The sequence below is a fragment of the Eptesicus fuscus genome, chromosome 17 (assembly GCF_027574615.1).
Source record: "Eptesicus fuscus isolate TK198812 chromosome 17, DD_ASM_mEF_20220401, whole genome shotgun sequence".
NCBI classification, from domain to species: Eukaryota; Metazoa; Chordata; class Mammalia; order Chiroptera; family Vespertilionidae; genus Eptesicus; species Eptesicus fuscus.
Genome location: NC_072489.1, coordinates 53,913,840 through 53,934,457, shown reverse-complemented (window position 1 = coordinate 53,934,457; position 20,618 = coordinate 53,913,840). Strand labels below are relative to the sequence as shown.

General features: G+C 42.7%; 1 protein-coding gene across 1 annotated transcript in view; it reads left to right on the top strand.

Moving 5' to 3' along the window:
• SHTN1 (shootin 1) overlaps positions 1 to 20,618 on the top strand; it is a 90,326-nt gene that overhangs the window by 52,554 nt on the left and 17,154 nt on the right. Inside the window, exons 11-15 of the mRNA XM_054729016.1 lie at positions 617 to 716; positions 5,147 to 5,229; positions 9,682 to 9,791; positions 13,346 to 13,399; positions 18,467 to 18,587. Of these exons, the coding sequence (XP_054584991.1) occupies positions 617 to 716; positions 5,147 to 5,229; positions 9,682 to 9,791; positions 13,346 to 13,399; positions 18,467 to 18,587 (468 nt within the window). The remainder of the gene's footprint in view (positions 1 to 616; positions 717 to 5,146; positions 5,230 to 9,681; positions 9,792 to 13,345; positions 13,400 to 18,466; positions 18,588 to 20,618) is intronic.

The following is a 20,618-nucleotide window of genomic DNA, read 5'->3' as shown; positions in this document are numbered from 1 at the left end:
ACTTCAAAATAAGATATGTGCAGTGTGCATAGGAATTTGTTCATAGTTTTTTTTAAACTATAGTCCGGCCCTCCAACGGTCTGAGGGACAGTGAACTGGCCCCCTGTTTAAAAAGTTTGAGGACCCCTGGTTTAAAGTATTACATATAGTAGTGAGGACTTGCAGTTCTTGAAGGAAACTGAGTGGAGGAGGAAAGCATGCTATTAAAATTCAGCCCTAAATGTCACCTTTAAAATTAACCCGTGGCCTATGCATTTTAAAAGTCAAGTGTGAACAGTTTCTCAGCGTTGGAGTGGTGTGTTTCGTCATTAACAAATACTTGTCAACCTACTCAGTCCTTCCCGCCCGCCCAGCCCAGCCGTAGCCTTGAACTTTGTCTTTTCCCTGGTTGTGTGAGCAGCAAGTAGAAGGTAACGCTTTCTTGTACCCCATGGAAGGCCTCTTGCATTAGTGATGGCAGGCTGGGTGGTGAGAAGTTTTAAAAGATTCCGCAGTTTCATGTTGAGTGTTCTCACTTGGCTTCACGAGAAAGAACTGGATGTTGAGAGCGGTTTTGTTTGTTTCGGTGCTAAGTTGCTTATTTCCGCGCTTTTCTGACCGTGTGCTCTCTGTGCAGTGGATGAGCTCCAGAAGCGGGTGAACCAGTCTGAGAACTCAGTGCCCCCACCGCCTCCGCCTCCGCCGCCGCTCCCCCCTCCTCCTCCCAACCCCATCCGGTGAGTGCATGGGGAAGACTGCTCTGCGTCAAATGTCATTCCTTGTCAGAGAACCTGAAGTTTCTGTTAATGGGGTTTTTTAAAAATACTGGCTCAGGTTGCATCATTAGAGGGATGGTAAGAAATATGAATGAGCTCTAGCCGGTTTGGCTCAGTGGACAGAGCGTGGGCCTGTGGACTGAAGGGTCCCGGGTTCGATTCCGGTAGAGGGCACATGCCCAGGTTGCGGGTTCGATCCCCAGTACAGGGCATGCAGGAGGCAGTCGATTAATGATTCACTCTCATCATTGATGTTTCTTTCTTCCTCTCTTTCTGAAATCAATAAAAATATATTTAAAAAAAAAAAGAAGTTTGAATGATGTCAGCTGGTGTGAATCCCAGCGAATTCTCTAAAGACCCATGTATTATTCCCTTCTTGTAATATATGCAGAAAGGGCCTTACAAATACCAAAAACATTCTTGAGGCCGACAGTGTTCTGTTGTAGATGCTCAGATTTCCCGTGGATGTTCCAAACCGCCAGCATTTAGACATTTATACCGATTGTTTTGACACTTCGGTTTTAAAATTGCAGCCCATGGCATTAGGATTTCCTTTCAACTGCAAGACCGAGCATTTTTTAGTTTCTCCAGAGCGTTTTCATCTTTTCTCTCTCGCTAATTTGAATTTGGAGAGTGCTGGTCTGTTCAATTATTTTAAAAAGAAAAGTACTAAATGAAAACTTAACAGGACTAAACTAATAAACTAAACGTACTGATTTGTTTTTATTCCTAACCTCATATTTAAAGCTTTAATAACGCTGAGAAAGGAACCTTCCAATAATAGAAAAAATTATGTTTAAATTCTTGTGACAGGAAACCACGTATGCAGACAAGAATTCACTTTTCCTGAAGCCCAAGGTGACTTAATGGTACTGAGTGCCTGAACTAAGCACATTCACCCTAGGAGGGCTAGGGTCAGATTTTTGCCTTTATGGGTCTTCCTTTCACTACATAGAATGACGTAAGACAATCTACCTGCTCCTCATGTCATGATGTGAGCTGCTCCTGTACAATTTATTCTTGAACAAACAGAATTTAAAAATTTGCTAGATTTTTAGCTTTCATTAACTCATGCGATTTGTTTAATCCTTTCACACAGAGAAGCCATTTATTCCAACTTCGTACCTTTGCCGATCCCTCTGAATAGAATGTGTGACATGTTCCTCCCACACGGCTCTAAAAATGGGACTTGGCATTTTAATAAAAATTCTCATTAGTTTTCCTTACTGAGTGGGGTATGACAATTTACTTTAAGCCATTGAAGTCGTTAAAGCAAAATAATTTTTACACGTGATCGATCCAGGAGTCAATTGAAAGAATTCCAGGTATTTTAAATTCTTCCTCTCCTGGGTGGCTAAGTCTGTAGGAGATGGAGATATTCTGAATTTGACATTTAAAACAGGAAATTCATCACTTTGATCTTTCTCTAAGGTCTGGAGTTTTGAGCTGATAAGAAGGTCACTCTTGACTATGAGGAGGGAGAACTATTAAAAAGCGATTATAGTCTTGCTGTTGGCCTTTAATTTTTAGTCTCAGAAATCATGAGAGCCCTTCAGATTCAAAGTAAAGTATAACCTAAATAGAATATTTTTCCCAAAGAGTACTCTACAGCTAAATTGAGAAATGCATGTAGGATTCAGACCATGTGTCTAAAGCATGAATTCTTCAATAAGGCCCTTTTAAAGAACATTCATTGAATAACATGAATAATTTTTATTTTAAGATGAATTTAAATAGTATAAGACATAATTTCTCAGTAGAAAGAGATTTTTTTTGGTAAGGAGAACCTTCTTGTCAGAGAAATATATTTGCATTCGGATTGAGTTTCAGTGGACTTTGAATCCGCTAGTCAAGGTTTTCCAACTTTGTTCCTGAGCCATTTGCTTTACCCTGATGATGAAGGTCATGGGTAGCAATGTAAGTGGGGGGAAAAGACCAGGGCCTGTGACTACTTTAAGTAATTTTCTTGCTTTTCCCTCATCTTCCTGCTCATTTAACCGAGGGCACAGGTGGCAGAGAGGAAAGAGAGGACGAAGGCATACATACTTTGGTCATTTTATACACGTCCTGGGAAGGTGTGGCTCATGGGAAAGGGGTAGGTTGTCTTAGTGTATTCGTCAGAGTTCTCCGGAGATACAGAACCAATAGGGTGTGTGTGCCTGTGTATACATATATATGTATAGAAATATGCATAAAAAGAGATTTATTCTAAAGAATTGGTTCACATTATGATGGGCATGGGCCCAGGATCTGTAGGGTGAGCCAGCAAGCTGGGACCAAGGAGAGCCTATGGTATAGATTCAGTCTGCAGGTCAGCAGGCTCAAGACGCAGGAGAGGCAGTGCTTTCAGTTTGAGCCTGAAAGCAGGAGAAAACAGATGTTTTACTTCCAAGGCGGTCAGGAAGGAGGGATTCTCTCTTACGTGGGGGAGGGTCACCCTTTGGTTCTCTTCAGGCCTTCAACTGATTGGGTGAGGACCACCCATATGAAAGAGGGCAATCTGCTTTACAGAGACTGCCAATTTAAACGTTAATCTCATTCAGAATCCTCACAGAAACACCCAGAATAATGTTTGACCATATATCTGAGTGCCCTCTGGCCCAGTCAAGTTGACTCATAAAATTACACGTCACAGTGGGCATGAGGAACCCTTCTTAGAGAATTTCAAGGTAGCCCTAGCCAGTTTGGCTCAGTGGATAGAGCGTTGACCTGTGGACTGAAGGGTCCTGGGTTCGATTCCGATCAAGGGCACGTGCCCGGGTTTCGGGCTCGATCCCCAGTAAGGCGGGTATGCAGAAGGCAGCTGATCAATGATTGTCTCTCATCATTGATGTTTCCATCTCTCTCTCCCTCTCCTTTCCTCTCTGAAATCAATAAAAAATATATATATTTTTTAAAAAAGAATTTCAAGGTGAATATGTTCCATTGAACTGTTCCATCTTTGGAGGGACTTGCTTGAAGCTTTGACCCATTCATTTGAAACGGGGCGATTTTAGACAGTGGTTTGGATGATTGGTCCCAGGGGTCTTGTCCTGGTCTTCTCACATGTCCTGCGAGACCCACCCGACCTATTTTCTGTGTGGCCTAAGCCCCACCTTGACAGATGGTTCTTTTCTGATGTTACCTGCAGTTTTCCTCTGGGTACCATACCAGTCTCCAACTTATGCTTCAGTGCAGAGCACTTAAAGCTAGTACTTTCTCCACTTAGGTGGTTTACCGTGATGACCATGTATTCTTACTTCCTTTGTGTACATATATACAAATAGTCTGAGCATTGCAAAGACTTCCTGCTTTGTACAGTAACACTCTCCAAACTTCCTCTCAGAACTAGAGGTGTGATCATTATGGGGCGTTGTGCGAGGCTAAGGGGAGGCCAGCGATTCGTCAGAGCCCTCCCCCTGCTCTTGTCAGACCTAAAGCTTCTGACCTACTTGATGAATGTGTAGCAGTATGTCAGTGAGGGTTTCATTTGTATTTTCTAAAAACTCCTGAAGTCAAGTACCTTTTTGGTATGTGTATTGGAAATTTGGACATTTCCTTTAGGGAGTTTCAAGAGTTTTGTCCATTTTTCTGTTGGGCACGTGCCCTTGATCGGAATCGAACCCAGGACCCTTCAGTCCGCAGGTCAATACTCTATCCACTGAGCCAAACTGGCTAGGGCTACCTTGAAATTCTTTAAGAAGGGTTCCTCATGCCCACTGTGATGTGTAATTTTATGAGTCAACTTGACTGGGCCAGAGGGCACTCAGATATATGGTCAAACGTTATCTGTCCCCCTCCCCCACATTGATTTGTAGAATTTATTTTATTCTTTATGGTGTCTTTTAATACATGGAGGTTTTAAAATTTTAACGTGGTCAAATGTATCATGATTTGCATTTTAGGCAGATTTTTAAAACATAGACCAAAGGGACAGTGCTCTAAATATATTTTATCCTTAAGTATCTGGTCCATGTCACACAGATTTAGCTTATTTTATGCCTCTATTTCCCAAATGGATATTTACTGAAAACAACCCCTAATTCTTTCATCCTTCCCTCTCCCTCACACGCGTGGCATAGAGAGTATTTTAGATATGGATATCAAATTTTTTTTCTGTATCTGTTTTACTTAGTAAATGTACATGCATCATATTGGTAATTATAGCAGTCCCCATCTTTCAGTAATTAATTTCACACAGAAAGGGATGAGACATCTTTCTCTTCTCTGAAGTGATGAAAAGTTTGCTAATTTATTAAAAGTGGAAAGTCAGCTGCTTAAATTCTCCGGGTACATTCCTATACCTAAGAGAAGAGCTGGGTATTTACCGATTCTTTAGAATCTATACATGTCATCTCTTGGATCATAAGGCATCCAGTAACCTCCTGTCAATCTTTTTCTTTCTCCGAAAGATCCCTCATGTCCATGATCCGGAAGCGATCCCACCCCAGCGGCAGTGGTGCTAAGAAAGAAAAGGCAGCTCAACCGGAAACAAGTAATTCTCCCCCTCCCCCCACCCCTCGCTTTACTTTCAGTGGTTGTTTTTAACAATACACACACTTGTATTTCATGTGTGCGAATCGACTTTCTGCGCCTGATTCCTACCGCCCTTTGTAGTCTATTCCCCTGCACAGCAATGCAGCTGAGAGGCCAATTCTGCTTGGCACAGGGCGTGGCAGGATTCAGAGGAAGCCCTGCCTTTGGCCATTTGCAGGACAGCCCTGCTCCTGGCTTCCTGGCTCTGCACCTTCTCTGACCCTGGACTTAAAATTTGGTTTGTTTCGATCTTGTTTTGGGACAGGTGGTAAGTCTGGGAGGGTCAGGAGGGCAGTCAGATCAAAATGATTTCCTCTCCTAAGTAAATACGATTTCCTCTCCTAAGTAAATGACGTTATTAGCTTGTTAACCTGCTCGGCACCCTTACAGTGAAAGTGTTCCAGAACTTATTAGCCCCCAATGTTGGAAACCACACTTTTCCTTATGAAAACGATGTTTCAGTTACAATTCCTGAAACGTGATGGTATCTCCTCCCTTATCCTTGAGCTATTGCATTGTACTTCGGGAATCTAAGTAGAGTTACTGACACAGAAGTTGCTCATGGGATTGTAAATGGGAACCTCTCTAAAATCATACCCCCTTAAGCGATACGTGCCGTAGCCACACGGGGCTGGAGCCTCTCTCTGTCCGGCGAGGCAGTTATTTAGCGTGTCTTGTTAATAGTTCACACAGAAAAATGGTTGTTGAATGAATGATCACATCAACAGTGATTAAATGCACGATGAATGAATGCAGAGCATCGAACACTGGGCTCCTCTGTGACACTTTGGGATTTACATGGGACGTGGAGGGACCGGCCTGGTTGTCATGGCACTTTTTAATGTTAGCATCTCATGGTGGCTTTTACTATTCAGTTACTTTCAGAGCTGATGAATGGAGAAACGTTTGTTGGTAGGTTATGGCTCTTCACGGTAGGGAAGGCCTGTGGAATATTATACCAGTTTTCAGGTTTAACTATAAGAAATCATTACAGACTTTGAAGTTAGTAACTTACTTTGATAAGAATGCAGTTAGTGGACACATTCTGAGATTTCATATATATATAGGTTATTAATTTTTTGGTATTTTCTTACCTCAGTTGACTAATCCATAGAGTGGGAATAATAATAGGGGTTCCTATTTCATAGAGTTGTGAGAATTAATGAGTAACACGTAAAGCATTTAGAATAGTATTTAGCATATAGAAAATATCCAGAAATGTTAGCTAAAAAGAAAGAAATAAAAAAAATTGGACAATGTTAGTACTACCCTTTTGCAGGGCAGGAGTTCTGATTCGGCAGGCTCTTGTCGTGGTAGTTAAGGAAATTGCCTTAACTTTCTGACCTTGGGTCAAATTCAGACTTGTTCAACCTTGATGTGTGCTATAGAAATTCTGCGCGTCATGGTGGCATTGATTTTTTTTTTTTTAATGCCTTTTACAAAAATGTTTCTGAAAGAGAAAAGTAATCCTTTGGCATTAAACATTCATTTTAGTTTCTTCTAGGTAATAATAAAAGATTTTATTGAGCAGTAAGGTGATGGTTTTGTCTGTGGGTCTTTTTCTTCCTTTCTTTTTCCTTTTTTTTTTTTTTAAGGAATTAACTTATTTTTCAAGTGGGTCTTAAGATTTAAGCCTCTATTAATTACACGTAGCTTTCTGATCCAAGACTGACCTTGAAGCACTAACTCAAAGAACATTTGATTTTATTTCCCTGTGGCAGTTCAATAACATTAGACCTGTTGTCTTCATTTGTCCCCTTTCTGTAATCTCCAGTACCCTGCATATTTCTATTGTCCGCCTGATTACATGCTTTTGTGAGACAATTACCAACTGCATGATTGCAGAGAGAATTACAAAACAGACCGCGAGCTCTCCGTGGGCGATTCTTGCGGATTTATTAGAACAGCTTCGCAGTTTAGAAGTTCGTATAGATTGCTTTTTGCTGGTTCAAAAACGGGGCCGGGGAGGAAGGAAGCTTGTGTAGCTAACCCAGCGTTGCCCTCGTGTTGTGCCCGAGCAGGGACTCTGATAAGAGTGATTTCTTTTTCCTTAAGACCAATTAAGCCTTTACATTTTGAAAAAGACAGAGGAATCAAAGCCTGGTTTGGAATCAGCACACAGTCCAGATAGTGGCACTTCTCGGAATTATCACTATGATCCTGGCAAGCAAAAATAAGAAACTACTTTAAATTCCTGCTATGTTAGATGCTGCAGCAGATTTGAATGGTGTTGACCGTAATTCTCCATCTGTCTGCCTTAAGGAGTGTTGTGTGGTGCATTTAATTGGATTTCAGTCTTCCCTTACAGAGCGCTAATCTGTTTGTAGGCACTGTTCCTGTTGCCATGAGCTCTTCCCAAGTCTCACTCCAAATGGCAGCCTTTTTGAACATCAAATGTGTCTTTTGAATTTTTTTTTTTAATTCCCAGGAAGAAATTCCATACCCATACGAGGTGCTTGAACAACAGATCTGGATTTTTATCTCCTTTGGTTTTGAACAGGGTCAGCAAAAGCACTGCGTAGTGCATTATTTTAGGTATTCAGGTTTGAATGGGTGAGTGAGTGAGTGAATGAATGAATGAATGAATTTCTGTCCATAATAATTTTCTTGTCTGTCCCCTTGTTGGTGTTTGTGAGCCATCAGCAGAAGCTGCCCAGGAAAATGCTACGTAAGGGCTCATAGTGGATCAACTCAGAGTTTTGTCCTTTTCATTTTCTGGTGGATGAGTTCTGAATTTTGGTGCCATTTTCCCCACTTTTATTTTTATTTTTTTATTTCTGGATATGAAAGATGCTGTTTGGATGTTTTAATTCCCAGCATTCCAGTGGCTTTTGAGGATGACAGTGCTATCCTATATAATAAAAGCGTAGTATGCAAATTGTCCCCTTGATCAAGAATTGTCCAGGAGTTCGAACAGGGAGTGGGACTGGTAGGGGGAAGGGAGGGAGTACCGGGCCGGCAGCCAGCAGCTGCTAGGGACCCTTACCAGTGCATGAATTTCATGCACTGGGTCTCTAGTTGGAAATTGACACTGGACTGTGTCAGGAAACCTAGGTTATGCAATGATCCCATCACTACGGTGCTCACAGAGTGAGGAGAATGGAACCTTCTGGACTCTGAAAAAACCCAACTTTGTAACGAAGCCCAAATAATCATTTATGGAACCTTCTGCTAGTGAATTTCGGCTGGATAGCAGAAAAAGAAGCCATGGTTTAGGCCTTCTTAGGGCAAAGCCTGCCCCTACTGCCAGTTAGCTTGGGGATGTAGTTGTGATCGTCTCCATTTAGAAACCATCCTTTTGGGGCGTAGCTTTTCCTGCTCAAATAATAAAAATATTAATAGCCGTTTAAAGCCCAAACTTCACAAAGTCAGTCAGTACGTGGATTCTTGTTGAGTGCCTGCTCGATGCCCCACCCTTTGGAGTCAATTTAAAGATGCTAATTAGAAGGTCTTTATGAGACATTTAAACTTAACTATATTGGCTGCAGTGCCTTCGATGGAGGGAAACACGAGATCTAGAACCACATTAATAGCGATAAATATTCCAAAAATGGTTTTTGGTCAAGCTATTCTGCAAAAGAGACACATTTCTGTGTTCTGTATTCTGATCAACAGGTTGAAGCTCCCTGCAGTTGCATTCATCTAATTGACACATATTTCAACAGCTTTATTGTTTTTGCAGCAAAACGGTGCAAAGGTTAGACAATAGACCATTGAAATTTTTAAATCAAACTTAATGACTCAATTACAGTCATTTCTAGGTGTGTGTTTTCTTTTAACATTGACAATTTTAAAAGACTCGAAAAAGGTTTGCTTACATGTTTCCTTCCCATGTGATTCCGACACAAAAGATGGCAATTTAAAAAAGAGATTTTTATCTCTTTGCTGCTCATCTTTTGACTTAATTTCTTTTGAGAAGTAAAAGAATCATTTTGATCATTTATTTTCAAATGGGCTTTTAGATAGTTATTTCTTCTTCGGGCTGATTTCTTTGACATAGGATGTACTATGACTTATAAAAATATCTCTGAGACAAAGATGAATGATTATTTGGGGTTAGTTACAAAGTTGGGTTTTTAAAGACCTGTAGAAATTCAGGTCTCACGTTTGGCTGACAAAAGGAACAAAATCCACTTTAATTGCCTAACACAGATGAGCCGCTATTGATTTCCAGGCTGCAAATTAGACCTCAAAATTTATAACTCTTATTTTTCAAAGCAGGTCTTTTCTTAAAAGACTTTTATGAAAAATATGTTGCTATCCGGTAGCTCTTAACCTTAAGTCGTTGGTGTTTTGTGACTTTGTCTGAAAAATGACCGGTTCATTACATAGTACGATCTAAGCCACCACAAATAGGACGCGGCGGTTTTCCTGTAATCTAAGATGATTTCTGTGTGTGTTCTCTGAATAGCTGAAGAAGTCACGGATCTGAAGAGGCAAGCCGTTGAAGAGATGATGGACAGGATTAAGAAGGGAGTTCATCTCAGACCCGTTAACCAGACAGCGAGGCCGAAGGCGCAGGTATAGGATGACTGAATGCTCTCTCTCCCCCTGCCCGGATGTGTCTTTCTTTGAATGTGAAATTTCGAAATGTGATGCAAGCTGTATCAGGACTGACGGTCTCATTGTAGGATAAGGCTAATGTGTCATAAAAGCCTTCATTTCCATAAGCATGTTTCAGGAGGACTCTGTTTGACCCTGGGTAGCCCTGTATCTCCATGGAAACCAAGTCCTGTTCTTGTAGGATGCTGCCATCAACTTGAGAGAGACACTGAGAGGAACTGTTATACCAAACAGATAACAGTTACGACACCGCTGCTTCTTTTCTTTAACTCCTGGTTGTTTTGTGTACTTTAACAAGTATTTATCGAGAATCTGATGCATGCCAGGTACCGCTTTAGGCACGGAGGATAAAGCAATAAACGGGAGAGACAAAAATTCTTGCCTTCCTGAGGCTTCTACCTGTGTCTGTGTCGGGGTGTGGCGGGGGACAGGAGCTATGGGTAGGGGTCACATACTGATGCCAGAACAAGACCTAGGACAGCTTTTGAGAAACAGTGAGACTTGTAGGATTGTTTTCACTGATTTCACAAACCGATTCCCGGTCACTTCAAGGAGAAATTTTGTGTGTCTATGTCATCAGCTCCTACCCTTGAAGACCACATGGAGTGCCAGGACCTAACGAAGCCCTGAGAGTCTAGTTCAGTGCTTCCCCTTGTACACCTGTCCCATTTCAGTAGGCCCAATAAGGGGGCTTTTGACATTTTTTCTTTCTTTTTTAAAAAAAAAAATCCTTACCCGAGGACATGTTTTTATTGATTTTAGCGAGAGAGGGAGGGAGAGAGAGAAACATCGATGTGAAACAGCCATCAGTTGCCTCCTGTATGTGCCCCAACCAGGGATTGAATCCACAACTTAGATATGTGCCCTGACCGGGGAACGAACCTGCAGCCTTTTGGTGTATGGGACGATGCTCCAGCCAGCTGAGCCACCCGGCCAGGGCTTGACCTTTTTTTTTCTTGGGGGGAAAAACTTGTTTTTCACTCGAGTAAGATATCAGTGGGTTGGTTCTCTTTCTTCTACTTTTAAAACAAACCTTAAGGTTCTTTCTTACTCCGAAGATGCCTCTCTTCAGCTGCTCCGATGTCCCCAAGTAGCGAAACTGTTCCGCACCAGTTCCGCTGGGCTGTGACAGCTGCCCCTGGGCCACGGGCAGGCAAGAATGGCCACGGGGTGGGCTGTCCGCGGAAAGGGGGTTGGAAAGAAGACGCAACTCCAAGAGTAGACGGACACGCAGTGACGTGGAAGCTCCCCGGCCACGGGGCGTGAGTCCATCTTGTGCTGCTGCTCTGAAAGCCAGTTTCAAAGTCGGGGGCAGGACGGAGAGCAGGAGGAGCCACCGAGCACAGCTGTTCCAGCGCTGGTGCCTGGCCACGGAGGGCAGAGCGCTGTTGTGGGAGGTGGGGCCTCCAGCGCCCCTGCCCCCAGGCGTGGTCCTCCCAGAGGGGGAACAGCGCCTGCCCTACCCGACTGACTCCCGGGGTTGTGTTCCGATCAAATGGAATAAAGTGTGAAAACACTCCAAAACGCAGGGTCCAAGCGGAACTTTGGAAAGAATACATTCTTAGGACTTACACGGCGCAGCTATTTTGGGAAGAACAAGCAAAAACCAAGCTATTGCTATAGAAAAAAAAAAAAAATCTGTGTTATAAAGAAGCCAGATTACTTTAGAAAGAAACAACATTGAAAGCTTCTTAAATGATAAGTAATCCATGTTCTGTGTGTACTCTTCCAACAGTTACACATTATTCAATGTCAATGTCAAATCTGGAGGACAGCTGACCAAGGATCAGTGGACGAGTGGGTTTTTCGCTGGTAATGGTGAAACTATGTAGCTGTAGTGCTGAATGGCCTGGTCAGTCCCCTGTAAAACAGGTGGCCACGGCCCACCTGGGCACGTCCCAAGTGTGAGAGCATGCGGCCCAGGCTCCGAGGCTTATGCGGCCGGCGTTGGAGTGTGCCTTTAGCCAGGGCATTCGTTCGGAAGTCACCGCTTGTCACCTGCAGAACTCCAGCCTGCCCCGAGAAGACTAAGTCCACCGCCCATTTCCCAAGTTCCTGGATGGCGTTGGCGGTGCCGGTGTGGTGGCAATGAGTGTGTGAGCGCTTTCACCTGGCACTGATGGCTGGCATGATGGCATGCATGTTTCACAGAAGTCCTAGGCTAGGGAAGGAGAATGCCTTCGTCTGATGTGCACAAGTGCAGCAAACCTCTCTCCTTCCTTCTCCCTCTCTCCCTCTCTCCCTTTTCTGTGACTGTCCATTTTTAAGCATTGGCCTGGGGTCTTCTCCTTACTGTGTTTTGAGAGAAGAGGATTATAGGTTGCTAAGAATCACCTCCCATTTCCTGATGAGAGAGGAATGAGCCTTCGCATCTTTCCAGGACTGAGAGGCTGAGGGGTCCTTGCACTGTCTGGCGGGCGGGCTTTCTTTGCATCTCTCGCCTTCCAGAAGGGGGAGGTCAGAGGTCATCTTTCATCTTCTTCCTGAGGTCCTCATGCTACATTTTCCCTCCAGTAAGGGGTGGGAAATGAGGTGAGGGATCCACAGAGACTGGTAGGTATGATGGGGCCGGTACATAGAATACCCAGAACTTACTCAAATTGTTTTGTTCATGGTGTAGCCAGGAGAGACCTGGGCTTGTACTAGTAATCGAGGCATTGATTCAAATACAACCTTCCTCAAGGTGTAACTTTCCTCATAAGTAAGATGAAGTGGTTGGACTACACTTTGAAGTCTTTTACTGATTTTTTTAAAATGTTTTTATTATTATTATTATTATTGATTTCAAAGAGGAAGGGAGAGGGAGAGAGAGAATCATCCTTCAGCTGCCTCCTGCAAGCCCCCTACTGGGGATCGAGCCTGAAACCCTGGCTTGTGCCCTGACCGAGAATCGAACCGTGACCTCCTGGTTCATAGGTTGACACTCAAATACTGAGCCACGCCGGCCGGGCTTTTTTCCTGCTTCACAGCCAGGGATGCTCACGCTCTCCTGGAAGCCGGTTCTTTGCTGGCCCCTGCTCCCGACTCAATCCCGCTATGAAATTCACGAAACAACGTGTGCCGGTCTCTGTCCCTGGCTTTTGCCCGGAGCCCGTGGAGCTGAGAGGTTTCCTGCCCTGTCGCTTGCTTTCCGCTCTGCAGCCTCCTGGTCCTCACTTGCTGGCGGAGAAGCTGCCATAACACCCGCGGAATAATGTGAAATTAAGTCTTTGAAGTCTGGTGTTTACCAATGTTTTTTTTCTATGTCTGATGACAAACAAGGAACAAGAGGATATTTAGAACACGGCGGCTTGAGTCCTTTTGCTTTGAATATTACTTCTAATTTTCTACTCAGCCGCCATCTGGGAGCACTAACCTGTCTAATATTTTTTCCTAACAGTAAGACATGGACCTAATTTTAAAAAACAGTGACTATAAGCTGCCAGCACTTTGTCATGTAAACTGTTTTGTTTAGTATTTTTAAAATGAATTACTCAGTAACTTTTCTTTTTTTCTTTTTCTTTGCATTGCAGCCAGAATCTTCCAAAGGCTCTGAAAGTGCAGTGAATGAATTAAAAGGAATACTGGTAAGAACAGATCTCAGCGTATTACTCAGCTAATGGGAAAATGAAAGGAGAATGTTTTTGAAATCGATTTTCATGAATAATTGGTTTGATACGTTTTATTTCCATCGGCAGTAGCCTCATTTCTTTTGATGGTTTACTTGATTGTGTTATGGGCTCCTCCATTGGGTGGCTTATTAATGTATCAATACTCAGCTGTTTGTATTCTGAAAGAGCGGTCCCACGTTCGCCAAAATCATTGTTTCTTGTTCTCGCCCTCCAATCCTTGCATTACAGCTTGAAGATGAAATGTCTGGCCAGATATGAGGATGGGTGCTTGCTTATTAATAAGAGAAGTATAGCAGAGTCTCTTAACTTGGGGGCATGCAAGCGGAATTCTTGGTATCTCACTGTAAATCTGAGCTTCTACCCAAATATGTTAGTGTCAGGGTCACGGTCTGCTTTTTTCACAGTTTTTTTAAAAAAAAAATTATTTGATGGTAAGCTGGAGAATAAAAGTCCCTTTCTTTATGTTACTAATTTTATTTTCTACAAGTCACTCATAGCCTTTGGAGGACACACTCGATGCCCATCTCTAGCTGTATTTCTCCTTTCCAGAGCCTGAGCCTTTGCCAGCGGAGTAAATGAGCATTGCCCTCTCTAGCGGTTGCCCTCAGAGACAAACGCCTCACTTAGGGAATGTTTCAGATGCTAAGAGCTCTGTTCTCAGATCCTGTTACAGTCTCAATACCAGTCATTATGCACAGTAAGTCAACAAACATGGGGGCGGAGGTACGAATTAATATTCCCATGTTTGTTGTTACTGTGCTAATTACGCATTGCGTGTAGACATCCCCTAATTGTGGTAAACAAAATCATTTTCATCAAGCACGAAACAACAGACTTAACTCAGAATGGCTTAATTAGTTAGCTTTAGTTTTAGGTGAGTGGGATTGGCACTGGAGAGAGGTGTAGTGGTGGCTAACATGCTGGTCTGCCTACAGAGTGAAGTATTCAAACCATTGATAACGTATATGGCTGTGTGCTAAGGGATTCTTGGATGAGAAAATCTTTGATCCAGTGTTCTGTTAAGGAGAACTATGATAGTCCCTGGTTTTTTGTTTTTTTTTTTTTTTAATGTTTTTATTGATTGTAGAGAGAGGGGAAAGGAGAGGGAGAGAGAGAGAGAGAATCATCGGCCGTCTCCTGCACACCCCCGACTGGGGATCAAGCCTGCAACCCAGGCACATGCCCTGACCAGGAATCGAACCGGTGACCCCTCAGTGCAAGGATGATGGTCAACCAACTGAGCCACACAGGCCAGGGCAATGACAGTCTTTTTTTTTTTTTTTTTTTCTTCTCTACATTGTAATGCTAATTCCTGTTCAAGAAAGTGTTTCGCAAGCACGGTGAGATTCTAGAGTATAATCTTCCATCAGTGAAAGAATCACCCATACTGAGTGTGACTTCTAAAAGATTACGTTTATTTGGAAAATCAGACATCCATGTGGGAGCCATATGACATTTGAGTGCCCAGGGCGTGCCGCTCCCTGATCATGCCGGAGGGTAGCAGGTTTGCTGATTGCAGCATTGCCCTTTAAGACCACGTGCGCTATACAATCCCGCTCACTGTAATTTCGTGCCACTTCAAGGAGAGAAATTCCTGAAATAAATTTTTGTGAAATAATTTACAAATTATAAAAATTGTCAAAACATCTTATTTCCCCCTCTGCAAATTTCCCCTCTCCTCCTAGTCCGGGATTTAGCAGTAGGTTTCTCCCCCTCATCTGGCACTGACGTAGCATCATAGCTGTTACTCTGACAATGTTGTTTCTTTGCCGTAAATTGTTTTGGTTTATTTAAAAGTGAAACTCACCGTGTCCTCCCCTGCTCTTCGTTGCCCAATGGCAACTCGCCGCTACCCCCATAGGCGTCCCTTCGAGGGGTGAGGGATCACTTGCCACGCCCAGCCACCTGGTGTCAAGAAGCCATACGACTTCTTGTAAGAGAGAGAAAAAAGAAGCCCCTGTTCGAGGGGCTATATTAGTGCTTTTCGCTGGAGTTCAGACTATTAGGATGATCACATGTAGTAACCAGCAAAGCACATGACATCAGCCTCACAGTGTGACATGTGATAAACAGGAAAAGAATAGGAAAAGCCTACAGATTATACCCTGAGATGGAAAGTGACTGAGAGATGCCAGGAAACAGCCCGCTCAGTACTGTGGTGGGACATGGACCAGGAGTAAAATCAGTGGTGTGTTTGCTGCAGTGAATGAGACGGGACCTGTGTGGTAAGAGACACCCACGACTTAGAGGTTTGGCCTATTCCTCCAAGTTAGCACCTGCGTAGAAAAGAAAGCTCGGGTTTGGAAAACCTCTATTTTGAGTTGTCCAGTTTTCAAGCTAATTTGTAAAGTCTCCGCGTTGACGGGACTCTTTTTTCCAAGCCTATTTATACTTCATTTTTAAAAATGGTGTGCATCACACAGATTAAACAAAGATAGGTTCATTTCCTATAGTCACACAAGGGTTATCTTGAATACCCCCAGTCATTTAAAAGTCAAAGTGGAAATGGCAGTTTCTGAAGTTTAAATCAAGACAAATGAATCTAAACGTCTCTCTTCCGATGCAGTTGCCTCTGAATCAAAGAAACAGAGATAGCATTTGAAAAAAATTCTCTTACAGGTCTTTCTCGAACATCTTCAGTTTTTCCAAATACCCAGAAATTGTTGAATAGTTAATTTCCCCCCCTGACAATTAGATTACTTGGTATTAGGAACATTTCACCTACGTGGGGGACTAAGATTGGTCCATGATCAAAGTGGTTCAGAGTAGGGATAGAGAAGTGATTTGGGAATTAGAAGAGCCACGGTCAAGGCCCTGCCCTATCACTGCCTTGTCTTGGGATCTGGCCCAAACCCCGAGGCTCTCTCCTCTGTAAGGTGAAGGAATTGTATGGACCGCATGGCTCCCAAGTTAATTTCTGTTCTCACAATCTATGATTATAGTGTAAATGGATAATTAAGATAATCTTTGTACTTTATTAGCTGAGCTCCTTTATCATTTCAGTTGAGAGTCATGCAGAAACCTTTCTTTCTCCCATAATTGCCTCCGTATCTAAAATGTCCTTATGTATTAGCTGAATCAACGCCATCAGTCAGTGAGTGGAGGAAAAGTGTGGGATTCAAGGATTCAGACTTGAAAATGGGTTCCTTCAGTATCAGGTGAAGAGAGGGTCACTCATCATAGTCAGGAATTTGGGGAAATAATGCTGTCGTCTAAATGAAACATAGAGAATATTGTGAAAGATAAATTCTTCAATAAAAGGTAGCCATTAACTCCAGCCATTAGGAAAATCACACAGAATGTCCTTGACATTCAAACAGTGTGGTTTTATGAGTTGTCTTAATAATAATGGCCATTCCGTTAAGTAATATCTGCTTACATACAATACAGCTGGTACGTTTTTTTTAAAATTATAAACACAAGTGAGTTGGAAATGGTTTTTCTAGTCCATGTTCAAAAATTTATCAAAATTGGCTTTAGTTCTGTTTTCCTTACCTTCTCAGTGTTTATCCTACCTTACGATAAGTGGATACAGATCCGCTTGTTAACTGTTAAGTAAACCAAATAATTTTTAAATTATAAACTGAGCTGTTACCGTGTTACATGTGGTGTTCCTTTGAATGTGTTTTATGAATATTCGCAATAAATGAAAAAGCAGAAAGATGTAGTTTTGGGTGGGTGGGGAGGAGAGTGCGATTTCTGCTTGGCTAACATGTGAGCCTTGTCTCAGTACTCTCCACATCAGGTTGGTTAGGCATCTGACTGCAGAAGCATGCAATCTCCTAATCTTGTTAGCCAAGGTCCTCCCTGACCGCAGGCTCCTTTTCTGTAACTGTGTGCTGTCAGGGAGGGAAAAAAACCTTCCTGCACAAAACAGCCTAACCGCCTGTGTCAGAAGAGATTTGTAATTACCTGGTTTTACAAACTCTTTTTGTTTTATAGGCCAAAGAGTTATCATTTTTAGCGAGTAGAATTCTTAGGATCCTCAGGGAGTTATTAGCAGGGGACAAAGAGCAAGCCCGCGGGGAGCTGGGAAATGACCAAGGCCGGCCTGGTGGTTAGCCTCGGTGGACAAAAGCTGCCTTCTGACGCGGGCACGAAGTCAGGCGAGTGGTCCCAAACTTGAGGTTCTGATTTGCTCTGATCAAACCATCAGTTAGCGTTCTGTTCCAGCACTTGACTGGTAATGGAGATGGAAAGCCATAGCTCTCCCTCCAGAACACACTTCCCGGAGCAGCCAGGGCAGGGGACCCCTGCCTGGGGCGTTCTCTGTCGTCTTGAAGGTCACTACCATTTCAGCAGGAGCACAGCTCGACGGCATCTCTTGTTTCCTCCAGTATCTCCGGGCCTGAAGGACACCCAGTCACTGCCTCCTCTGTTAGGATCCTGGAGTCACGATGCCAGTGCCGGGCCCTTCCTTGCCTCCCTGTGGGAGCCTAACCCTTCCCCTTTCACAGTGAAGCCCCGTGCAGCACGTCTGGGGGTCAGGCCACTGGAGAGCACTGCGTACCTCCTTTGGCGACTGAGGCACCATTGTGCAGTCAAGGTCATTCTCTGAAGAACCAGCCACACGTTTTTTAGGGCCACCAGGGTTTTGATTCTGTAGCGTGTGGCTGCCGTATCAAGATACGCTTCTCAGGTGAGTTCATTATGTCCATCCTCTTCTCCACGCAACGGATCAACACACATCAGCATCTTAACCATCGCTGTGCAGGTACCTTCCCGCCGCTGACTTTCGTGTAGTTAGCACATCAAGGGGTGTTCTTGTCCTGTTCTTTTGCTATGAGAGCTAACATCTTACATCCTCAGGAGCGTCTTCTTAAATGATCCAACACTATGTGTTGTTGAAGATATGCCCATGAAAAAAAAAATATATATGTGTGAAGTTCATTTTATTTTCTAATTCCATTCAAATTCTGGTAATGTTTTGGTGGTTTTATTTTTATATTCTTTTGTATGTTGTATTAAGCCTTTATTAACCTTTTTGTTTTTTGTTTTGTTTTTGTTTTTTTTCCACTTTAGGGGACACTTAACAAATCCACTAGTTCCAGAAGCTTAAAGTCCCTTAACACTGAGAGCAGTGAGAGTGAGTTAGAGAGGATTCTGCGTCGCAGGAAGGTGACGGCAGAAGCAGAGAGCAGTAGTAAGCTGGCTTCATTTCTCCACAGCTCTCTTCCTCTCTGCAGTGTCTTCCTCTAAGTTCCTTTCTAACGTTAAATTATCTTCTTAAAATTATTATTAAATATTTTTAATGTGAGTGAGAAGTATTGGCTGGTGAAAGGTACTTATGGATCCCTCATAAGAATGCTTATTTTATTTTTATTTATTGGCATGTTACTTATGTAGTTGTAGGTATTGGGTCTGATCAAATAATTGAATTGATATCCTCTTCCTTAAGAACTGACCTTTAGACCACTTCACAACCAACATTCCCTTCAGCGTGACCACAATGTACAGTAGTTGCCCCAAAGTCCACACACCATTCCGGGTTTCGGCACCAAATGTTAGGGTCACTGAAGGAGAAATGCATGAGGCCAAATGGGGTGAAGAATTATAAACGTATTGTTACATCTGCTAGCAGCAGGGCTGAGACCAGGATGGCATCAGCTCCGAGGAATGGGAGTCAGAGATTTTAAAGGACTCTAGGTGGGTTTTTTTCTGGGCGGGGAATTCTCTGGGCGGGTCCGGATCCTGGGAAGGTCCGGAGGGGAAGGATAATGGTCTTAGCAAGTGGAATGTGGTCTAAGTGAAAGGGAATGTTGGTTGTAAAGTGGTCTAAAGGTCAGTTCCTAGGGGAGGGTGTATCGTATCGATTCAATTATTTGATCAGACCTAACAGTAGGTAATCAGGCTTTTATAGATCTGGTTTGCTTAATGCATGATGACCTTGTGCAAAGACATTCAGGATGGGCTTTGGCAACAGTGTAGCATTGAGTACAGGCTCTGGAACCAAGACAGTGTGAGTTCAAATCCTAGCTCTGCCATTTACTAGCTGCTTGCTCTTACCCAAATTACCCAACCTCTCTGTGCCTCCGTTTCTTCATCTATAAAGTAAGACGAATAAAAGCACTCTCTCATAGGATTATTCTAAGGATCAAGTCAGTCAGTATATGAAAAGTGCTTCGCCACTGTGCCTGGCAGAGTCAGCTCACGATAATCAGTAATCATAGTAGTAATTACACATCAGTTATAATTGCAGAGAAATCGTCTTTGTTCTTCACATCCATTTAGTTTAGTGTCTCTGCCTGTGAGCCAAGTGATGAGAAATTCCAGCTCTGTCACCAACTATGACCATCGGAGCAAGTCTTGAGCTCACAATTTGCATTTGTGTCATGATACCCATCAAAATCTGTTCCCTAACTAACTTGGTGTGTCTTTATTTTTTATTTATTTATTTACATTTTTTACAGTTTTTTTAATTGTGATAAAATACATAAAACATCATCTTAACCATTTTAAATGTACAGTTCAGTAGTGTTAACTATATTCACATTGTTGTGCAACCAACATCCAGAACTTTTTTTGTTGTTGTTGTTAATCCTCACCCAAGGATATTTTTCCATTGATTTTTAGTGAAAAGGAGAGGGAGAGACAGAGAGAAACAGTGACGTGAGAGAGACACATCAATTGGTTGTCCCCTGTGGTGTGTCTTTATTTATTTATTTTTTTCTGTCAACTGATCGTGGGAATTAGCAGAAACCTTTATGAGTTTTTTTTTTCTTAAGGCCAGGAGACTGGCTTTGAAAAGCTAAAGTAAAATTAACCAGCAACTCGAGCTAATCGTCTGAATCATTTAGACTTAGTCCTGTGAACTCCCGTTAGCTTAGCCCGTTTTAACAGTTTAATTTGCATTTCCGTCAAGTTTAAGTTGCTGGAGTATTAAGGATTTGGGTTTTTGATAAGCAGGCTCTGGTTCTCGCATAGGGACTTACTCAAACAATTGAGTAAATTGGTTTCTTAAACTGGAAGCAGCATACCACCAGCCAAACCATTACTATAAAAAGATGAAGCCTTTGTTTCCTCATTTAAAAAAAAAATCAGTTTTTTGTTTGGTCTGGAAATTTTGCTGTTACTGTCCTATAATTACCCCCTCTCTTCCGCCCCCAAACAGCCACCTCTCAGGAAAGTTAAAGGCTGCCATAAGAGTTTTTTTTTTTTTCCCTCCTTAAGATTG